At 36.2% G+C, this 10,742-nt stretch overlaps 1 protein-coding gene across 1 annotated transcript in view; it reads right to left on the bottom strand.

Annotated features, from left to right (window-relative positions):
- The window catches only part of LOC106467418 (nuclear receptor subfamily 4 group A member 2-like), a 29,307-nt gene extending 25,145 nt beyond the window's left edge, over positions 1 to 4,162 (bottom strand). The window contains exon 1 of the mRNA XM_013927768.2: positions 4,030 to 4,162. Within this exon, the coding sequence (XP_013783222.2) occupies positions 4,030 to 4,162 (133 nt within the window). The remainder of the gene's footprint in view (positions 1 to 4,029) is intronic.
- Between the last annotated feature and the right edge of the window lie 6,580 nt (positions 4,163 to 10,742).

The following is a 10,742-nucleotide window of genomic DNA, read 5'->3' as shown; positions in this document are numbered from 1 at the left end:
ATATGGGTCTGGAGAAAGCCTCACCAAGAGTTTTGGCTCAACAGATTGCAGCCAACTGTGAAGCATGGTTTCAGCGTGACGGTTTGGGGAGCTGTTTTGATTGGTGGGAGATCGAGCTTAGTGGAATGCGTTGGCAATATAAATTTTGCGAAATACGTCGAAATATTGGAGGAAGGACTCTTGCCACTTTATTCCTCGGGTTTCGTGGACAAGAACACAACGTTGTTCCAGGAAGATGGAGCACCGTCTCACACTGCTAGAAACACCCAAAAGTGGCAGGAAGAAAATGGTATCCAGAAGTTGCCCTGGCCGAGCCAATCTCCTGACATGTACCCCATCGAAAACCTCTGGGCCATACTCGACCGGCAAGTCAAGAAACAACCAAAAAAACCAACTTCGAAGAGCGATCTACTCCAAGTTTTGAAGCAAGAATGGGCGAAAATCCCACAATCTAAAATTGACGAGATAATTCTCACCATGCCCCAAAGGATCAACGAACTCCACGAAGCAAAAGGAAGATCTACTAGATATTAATTAAATTATAAATATATCAATTCATGTGAATATGACTGAAAAAATTCATTTTTTCTGAAAAGGTGGTGTCTATTTACTTGTTACCACGCTGTTATCTGCTTCTTTCCATAATTATTCCCAGTACTATACATGTTATTATTAAGTATGGTAGTACTTAACTGTTGGGATCGACAAGGTTTCCAAATAATTCACGTGTCCAGAAACCACCCTATTTAATTCCTAAGCGAAAAAAAAACGACCATCCAAAGTATTGGTTACGATATATTATGTGCATATACAGTAATAATATGATAAAAAGGTCGATAAAATTTCCGGTATAACAATTAAAAATATTTTAAAACAGCAACTTTTTCGTCTACAACCTACCTACCTGATCACGTCAGCGGGGCTAGCCCCTATATGGCTCGGACTATCGCTACAAAATTTCTCCAGCTTACTTGACTGGTCTGTGGGTTTTCGTTTTTGATATTCCGATAAATATATACAGATTTTTTTTTGATAAATGACAAACATATCATGCACCCACTTAAATATATTTTAAACCCAACAGATGGCGTTACATTTCGATTGATATATACGCGAAAGTTTCTAAAGGTAAAGTATATACTTTATACAGGTATAACATAAAAGTAAACAAACAAGAGTGTTAAAAACTATGAATATTAAAATGAAGTAGGGATCGTGCTACAAAAAGCAATAAAACAAGAATTAAAACTGAAAGTTTATAGATTTTGTGTCCATTCCATGGACATATAAAAACTGAACTAATAAATAGGAAAAATAAAATACAATTTTAACAGAAAGTAGGGATCATTGGTTATTTGTATAATTACTTTAAGAAGTATCCAAAACAAAATAAATGCTGCAATAAAAAGTACACAAACAAGTAAAGTGGTACTAATCTAATTGGATAGATTTTAAAACGATTTTGAATCCTTATTTTGGTTGGCATTGTGATCTGTATAGCAAATGAAGCAGTCTAAATTTGTCAATATGGATTGAAAATTGTTTTAAAATCTATCCAACTATTATCACTTTACTTGTTTGTGTACTATTCATTGCAGCATTTATTTTGTTTTGGATACTTCTTATAGCAATTCTACGAATAACCAATGATCTCTATACATTTTTTCTTCTATTTTTCTAATTGCTAAAAATCTAACTAATACAAAACCACTGTAGGGTACATGCTGTTTGAGAACACTCCAGTTTTCAGTGGTATATATATATCTGCAAAAATAAAACAAAAACATTTCCTTAAGCTCAATGAGAGGAATAGAACCCTGAATCTAAGCGTTAAGTCCGTAAACTTGCCGCTGTCCTACCAGAAGAAAAAGAAATTTTTAGATTGGTTGTTTTAGAGCAAAGCCACATTGAGCTATCTGATGGGTACACCGCGAGGAATCGAACCCCGTATTTTTGCGTTGTAATTCCGTGAACTTGCCGCTGTCACATTAGGGGACATGGATTTCTAAAAAGGTAACAAAATATAGAATCCGACTTGCTGTTTTCATATAAAGGAAACCCGGATTCTTGTAAAACGAAAGAGCTTAGATTGTCTGTTCTTCACGTTACGTCTTTGGCTGGGAAGGCATTTCAACTATCTACTATGGACTTATCTATTCATAGACATGCATCAAAAACCAAAATATGAGGAAAATACTGAGACAATAAAATACATAATAAAACAAAATTACCAAGTTATAAATACAAAGCAGTAAACTGTTTGGAGGATATGCAAAAACAAAATGTCCAATTTAAATTCAAGTGTGTAACAAGTTGAATAAGAAATTTGTTATATGAAAGTAATACGAAGTATCATGTCAGGCTTACTGTGAGAAGGAACACGTAGTTTAACGTTATGCCTCTTACAGAAAACGTACTTCGTTACACCAAGAAACTAACACTAAGGATAGCACGAGTCTTAATGTCAGACTATTTTACAACTATTGGAAAACTGGGCATAGTAAAGAGCAGGTCTTGAGTACTCTGGTACTCACAGCACACATGTGATAGTTAATTAATGATGAACCACGAAAGGAAAATTTAAAAAACAATTTCGGAACAAAACTTTGTTATCATCTCGTTAGTAAATATCTATTGTCTATGAAAACTGGTCCTAGTTAACACAGGTTCGTATACTAGTATTTCTATAGAAAGAAAACTAAGAGCAGTAAACCATTGTAATGAGTAGAAAAAGTACGGTATATTGAAAGATCAAGATCAGTCGGTAATAAAAGTATGATGTAATAAATTATCAAGATCTATTATTGAAAATGACGACATAATCAAAGATCAGAATCACCAATAATAAGATTTAGAGAAAAATCAAATTTAGTATCAACGTTCTATTTAATGAATTACTTTACATGTAAAACAAACACGTGTTTCCTACTTCTGGTGCGATTACAAAATGAATTAAAGGAACTGAAACCCTAATTGATACCCTAATCGCACGTGGACTAAACAATCATGTCAGAGACCCCTTGTGTTCAGGTATATCCGTTAATAATTTTGAAATAGTGACTGGAGGGAGGACAACTAGAAACACTGAATTCTACAAGAGCTTTGTCTGGCTCATTGAACTGAATAACTGGATTGGCTGTAACCTTTATGACGTGCCTACACCAGAATCCCTACTCGAGCCTTGGGCCTTCAGCTACAAACTTACATGTTAATTACTAGACTACGTCCGGCCAAAATATATGCTCATAGAAGTATAACGACTCGAACCCTAGACCTTCAGCTACAACACGGCACGTTAACTACTAGACTACTCCAGAATAAATTAAATGTTTCAAACTCCTGAGAAACTGGACAATCAAATGATCAAACAGTCATACGCTGCCCTTAAATTCCATACCACAGAGGTTTATAGATATTCCTAGCTAGCAACGGATCTATAAATTTTCACGTGAGTTGGCGGAATAGATTGATCCGGTATCTCTGAGCTGGAGAAATTCCAGAATGTTTCCATTAATTTTTAACGTCCTGGAACCAAACTTCTGGAAAATCAGCTGAAAGTGACGTAAAAACTTCACTGATTTTATATGGGACGCTAATCTCTAGAAATGTTAAGCTCGTGTTTGTTTGTTTTCTACTCACGGGTTTTTATTTCCCACCGCTGTTTGAAAAAAACACACACATATAACCAACTGTTGCGGCTAACGGTAAAACAGTCAGATAAGACGGTCCCTCACGAGTCGAACAGAGGCAAATGTAAGGGCACTAATGTGTATATTACGTTATTTGAATGGTTGGTTATCTAGTAATACAGGAAGTAATCAGAGCAAAGACTTCCTAAGTAGCCTGATTTTTGCACTGTAAAACTTAAAAATTCAAGACTATCCAGGGGAGGTCCATTTAAGGTTGCCCTCTCACCTTGTTGAAGTCATTTAAGGTTGCCCTCTCACCTTGTTGAAGTCTGAAATGGCGCTCCTGGTGCTGATTATTAAATTATAATTAAAAAGCCATATCTTGCCCTAAGGAACAAACCTGCAGCAGACGACGACGATCCTATCCCAGAACCTTCCTCTTCAGTATCAGATGTGGCGGGCGAGGTGGTCCCGCGACACGACAGGTGGTGGTCAGCCAGGTTAGACAGATACGTGCAACACAACAAGAGCATCAGAGAAGCGGGCGGAGTACATCACGTTCACAAGTTCAATACTGAGTGATCCCTTTCATGAAGAGTGTTTTATTTCCTACAGCTACTTTGTTATCGTAAAGCCATAATACCACACGAGCGTGTGACGTCACGCGGTTCTGACGTCAACAGTGTAGGCGCGCGAACACTCAGCCAGTCGTTGCCGGCTCGTGTAGCGGTAGTCACAATAACTGGTAGAGATGACATCATGTTCGACCCAACAGCTACTCACAATCCGTGACGTCACCTGACAGAAGAAGAACAATTGTTATTCTCCAACGTATAAGCAACGAATCAGTTGATTTAACAGCGGGAACGAATTGATCATTAAGCTTGAAATGTGGCGTTATCGTCCGAGTTGATTGAAATGACGTCACGACGGTGAATCTTCTGTGAAAATAAATTCATACCGATTTCAAAGCTTATCTTGCGACAGAAGTACATTTTCGTTGTATTTTGACATTTTTAGCCCCCCCCCCGGTGAGATAGCTGTAAGTCTACAGGCTTAGAATGCTAAAATCTGGAGTTCGATTCCACGCGATGGCCACAGCAGATAGCCCAATGTGGCTTTGCTTTAAAAAACAACAACAAACAATCAAATTTTCCTTTTAGTATTCAAAAATATAAAAACGTATTTAAATTCCGAAAGGGTGGGGCCTTGATGAGAGAAGACTCAGTGTCAGTAAGAGGAAGATGGCAAGTTAAAATAAGGAATTACAGCTTTCAAGAAGGGGAAGATGCCAGTTAAAATAAGGAATTACAGCTTTCAAGAAGAGGAAGATGGCAAGTTAAAATAAGGAATTACAGCTTTCAAGAAGGGGAAGATGGCAAGTTAAAATAAAGAATTACAGCTTTCAAGAAGGGGAAGATGGCAAGTTAAAATAAGGAATTACAGCTTTCAAGAAGGGGAAGATGGCAAGTTAAAATAAGGAATTACAGCTTTCAAGAAGGGGAAGATGGCAAGTTAAAATAAAGAATTACAGCTTTCAAGAAGGGGAAGATGGCAAGTTAAAATAAGGAAGTACAGCTTTCAAGAAGAGGAAGATGGCAAGTTAAAATAAGGAATTACAGCTTTCAAGAAGGGGAAGATAGCAAGTTAAAATAAAGAATTACTGCTTTCAAGAAGAGGAAGATGGCAAATGAAAATAAGGAATTACAGCTTTCAAGAAGGGGAAGATGACAAGTTAAAATAAGGAATTACAGCTTTCAAAAATGAGAGAAAAAATTGCTTTCTTTTTTAAGATTCTTGATAAATATTTTACATAGAACAGAAACTGTTTTACTCAGTGACAAGACCCCCGCCACAAAAAAAACTGGGTAACGATACTCGTGGTGGACAGAGCACAGATAGCCCATGGTGTAGCCTTGTACCTAACAATGAACAAAAAAAGAAAACCCTCAATAACAAAGGAATATATTGCAACGTTTAAAAATACAAAGATACAAAAGGAACATGTTATATAACACCATTCTGTTTCCTTATCCGTGAAAACAATGTCTATAAACCCACGGAAAACGAATTTTAAATTTGATCGGGACCTTACTTGGCACGTGGACTAAATGACCAGAAGACCCCAAGGTTCTAGCATATCCATCACTAGCTTTGAACTGCTGACCAGATGGAATGTAACTGGTCGGCGCACCCACCGCCTAACTGGGTACTCTTATATACATATATACGTCACTGGTTTATTTGGATATCGATTCTTTGGTTACTTTACCTTCGGCTTTCTCTCTCTCTCTAACAAAAGGATATATCAAACTTAAGAAATCACAAATAAAGGGCAAGGAATAAATTATAAAAAAATCATTAAATAGTGGACTCCTGCTCTGGTAGTTTTGATCTGTAAGACAAAATGGAAAAGAAAGTCAGCTAATATGTCGTAATTTTACAACGCAAAAATCCGGGGTTCATTTCTCTGCGGTGTGGAAAACAGCAGATAGCTCAATGTGGCTTTGCTCTAAAACAAACTAACATGTTAAAGAGATGGGTTACAAAACAACTTAACCTTGGATGTAACGAAAAGATCCTGACCACATTGGATTTTTAAAGAGATTTTTGTAAAAAATTTATGAGTCAGATTGCTTATGGGTCCACGACTCTGTTGCTTACAGAGTCCCTCATAACACACACAAGTCACTAACAGTTTGTTGTTTAGCGCAAAACCACACAATGGACTATCTGTGCTCTGCCCACCGCAGGTATTGAAACTTGAGTTAGCGTAAGCCCTTAGACTTACCACGGGGAACTACAAGTCACACAAAAAATACCGTCAATATTGCAATTAATCCCCTCCCCTAACAACTGTAAGTCGTTACACTCACATAATGTTATTCAATGTGATGCAATATGTGGATGACCCCTCACCTTAGTAGTGAACTTTATAAAAATAAAAACTGGTAATTTGAAAGTTGGGTTATCTTTGGCTTTATCTGCAACTAGTACAAACTACCAAATTAATTATTCGTTTATATATTTTTCTGTTTTCACTAACGTTATAGCCTTACAATTGTGGTAGAGAGCGGTGTTTATTTGTGGTAAATAAATGATAAATTATAGTATTAATTAGAAATTTACTTTTAATTAAAGGTATTAACAACTGATTCAACCATTCTATTTAAAGCTACAAACAAGGGCAATGCTAAACGAAAAGAAGTTTAATTAATTTCCAGCAGGGTTGCTAATAGCAGATAAAATTAATTATATTTTAATTACAAAAGTGGGTACAGCACGCCGTGGATATCTAAGAAAATTTGATATAAAAATGAAACTACTTTGTTTTTCCATTTTCTAACCAAACCAAACTAAGTTAGGGTTAAGTTTAGTCCATATTTTGTACTGCATTATTTACACAGATAGCATACATGAAACATGGCCTTTTGCTCTCAAATGTTCCATTTTTGTCTCTAAGTTAGGGTTAAGTTTAGTCTTTATTTTGTACTGCATCATGTACACAGGTAGCACACACCAAACGTAGCTTTATTCTCTCAAAGTTTCCATTTATTTGTCTCTAAGTTAGTTTTTAATTTAGTCCTTACTTTGCACTGCATCATTTACACAGACAACACACATAAAAGGTGGCTTTATTCTCTAAAATTTTCTTGTATACACAGTAGACGTAGATATCGGAAGTAAAATGTGACAAGGGGGACTAAAATTGGAAGTGATTCAAGGTTAGTGGGAACTTGATGGCTCTGGGTATTGTTCTCCCGGAAATGTTTGACTATTAGAATGACAATATGTACCTATTTTGAAAACAGTGGGGTGAAGATTCATGGGAATTAGAGTTAAAAACACAAAAGAAATTTTTGGGAAAATAAACAGTTTAATGACCAACTTACATGACTACCTGTATAAACAGTTTAATGACCAACTTACATGACTACCTGTATAAACAGTTTAATGACCAACTTACATGACTACCCGTATAAACAGTTTAATGACGAACTTACATGAATACCTGTATGCACAGTTTAATGACCAACTTACATGACTACCTGTATAAACAGTTTAATGATCAACTTACATGACTACCCGTATAAACAGTTTAATGACCAACTTACATGACTAACTGTATACACAGTTTAATGACCAACTTACATGACTACCTGTATAAACAGTTTAATGACAATCTTACATGACTACCTGTATAAACAGTTTAATGACAATCTTACATGACTACCTGTATAAACAGTTTAATGACAATCTTACATGACTACCCGTATAAACAGTTTAATGACCAACTTACATGACTACCTGTATAAACAGTTTAATGACCAACTTACATGACTACCCGTATAAACAGTTTAATGACCAACTTACATGACTACCCGTATAAACAGTTTAATGACCAATTTACATGACTACCTGTATAAACAGTTTAATGACCAACTTACATGACTACCTGTATAAACAGTTTAATGACAATCTTACATGACTACCTGTATAAACAGTTTAATGACCAGCTTACATGACTACCTGTTTTAGACATAAAACTCAAATGAAGTTGGAGGAATCACAAACCTATCTAGTGACAATCTTACATGACTACCTGTATATACAGTTTAATGACCAGCTTACATGACTACCTGTTTTAGACATAAAACTCAAATGAAGTTGGAGGAATCACAAACCTATCTAGATATATATATGGGCAGGGGGAGTCTAAAGGGGATACTGTCCGTCCTTGCATTGGATACTGGGACTCCTGCACTTTCCCCTGACCCCTCCTGTTCCAACACTTGTGTTTCTAACACATGTTATGTAAGTAAACAAGTAGTTATTTTCTCTCATATAGGGTTTGTTAACATTTCTTTAAAATGTGACTTAAACAGACTGGGTTATTGAGGTTAACGTTAAGTCTCCGGTGGCAAGTTTGTTTGTTTGTTGAATTTCGTACCTAATTTATCAGTGATAGACAAGAGAGAATGTACATATTGAACACCATCCACCGCCAACTGTTGGACTACTCTTTTACTAACGAATAGTGGAATTGACCGTTACATCATAACGTCCCCACGGCTGAAAGAGCGAGCATGTTCAGGGACGGGATTTAACTCTAGACCCGTAGGTTGCGAGTAGAGTGACCTAACCACCATACCATGCCAGGTCTTCAGCTGCAACTCAGTGGGCTTATAACACCAAATATCGTATTTCGATACCCGCGGTTGGCAAAGCACGGGTATTCCATTTTGTAGCTTTGTGCTTAAAGAAAAAAAACACAAATAAGTCGCCGCTAGATTTCAAGTAGAAACACAACTACAATGTTATAATGGAATTTCTTCCTCTGCAGATGTCGCGAATTTTGTGGTTAATTGCTAAGGTCTTTCCACGACAGTGTGGGGTTTCGGTTTCCATACTGTTAAGGCTTAAATATTTGAATTTTAGAGGCATTTGAAGTTATAATGAGTTGACTCACATGAACCACAACATTTAGGAATTAAAAGTTAACGTCGTCTTATAAGCAACAAAATTAACTGATTAAGGAGATAAGCTAAACAGTAATGTGTAAAATAAAATACAGAAAGATTAATGCGATCATAAATTTAAACCAAATTTCCCTTTGTTATTCAAGGAATGAAAGAAGAATGTTGCCCTTCCATGTGGTTTGTGTTCATAAAATGTGATTTTATAATTAATAATTGTTTGTATGACAAGTAAGATCGAGCGCATCCTGGTGGTTAGCGTACGCAACTATGGAGCTGAGGTTCCGCGGTTCGCGTACCATTACAACCACCAATGCTTGTGGGCTTATAACACTAGAAATCGAATTTTGATACCTGTGGTGCTCACAGTGTAAACAGTCCATTGTTGGCTTTGCGCTTAAACATAAAGAAACAAAAGAATATTGCGCTCCGTACTTTGGGGGCAATGAGTACGTTATAAGAGTGACCGTTAAACCCTACTATTCGGTCTGACAAGAGTAAACCAAGAGTATTTAACATTAATACATAATTAACATCACGTAACCCATGACCCTACATCAAATCTGTATAATAAGGTGCTTAACTGAAAGAGTTCTGGTAGTTTTGTTTGTTATTAAGCATAAAGCTACACAATGGTCTATTTGTGCGCTGCTCACTAAGAGTATCGAAAACCCGTCTTTTAGCGCGTTATAACCCCTCAAACTTGTCACTGAACCACGTGGGGGGGGGGGGCGTTTTATCTTCAGTTCAGTGATAAACGTAATATACATCTACCGCCAAGTGACATCAAAACTTTATTTGTAAATAAGAAGTACTGGTTAACCCCAGAACTTCTGATAGGGTCCATATGTCCCTGTCGGATTTTTAAACACAGTTTTCTAAGCTATTTATGCCCCAAATAGGTTGTGGGTTCATGACTTTGTTGGTTACGGGGCCTGTAACAGCATAAGAGTCACTAAAAAAATGTTACAATACAGTGTTATGTATCTTACATAGAAAATGAGTGATTCCCTCAAATGTTTTATCATTCCTCTACATTGAGTGCTGTAAAAGGTACAAATATCAAATTACTCAATATGTGAGCGCCGTATTTAGTGAACAGTATAAAAACAAGTTTCTAGTTTCAGGGCTAAGTAAAGTATTATAATTATCATGGGACTTTTTATCTAGTTAAAACCAATCCGGTCAAGTTGGGCTATATTTCTGGTCTTCCAAATTCGACATCATGCTGCTACAGATTTCCCCCAGCTCGGTTCTAACGATAGTAGGCCTAGTTTAATTAAATACATTGATTCTTCAACCAAACAATGATTACAGAATAACTAAAACTCAGATTGGATTTAAACACTAAAATACTCTAACATTTCTGATGTTCCTTTAAATCCAAATAAAGATATGCCAGAGACACAACTAAAGTTATTACTGCGTGTGTAAAGGATGTAACTAAAACAGAAGGTGCTCAGTGATTTTGGCTACTCTACATGTAACAATACTGTATACAGATAAAACACTTGAAAATAACAAATAGTCAAAAACCAAAAGGATATCTTAGAAAAACGAAATCGAAAATAAAAAAATAACAACATTCACACTACATAACACAGAACAAAATACATTCACAATATAACACATAATA

This window comes from Limulus polyphemus, unplaced genomic scaffold (genome assembly GCF_000517525.1).
Source record: "Limulus polyphemus unplaced genomic scaffold, Limulus_polyphemus-2.1.2 Scaffold2606, whole genome shotgun sequence".
In the NCBI taxonomy this organism is placed as follows: domain Eukaryota; kingdom Metazoa; phylum Arthropoda; class Merostomata; order Xiphosura; family Limulidae; genus Limulus; species Limulus polyphemus.
The sequence above is the reverse complement of the archived record's forward strand: the minus strand, read 5'-3'. Positions and strand labels throughout refer to the sequence as shown.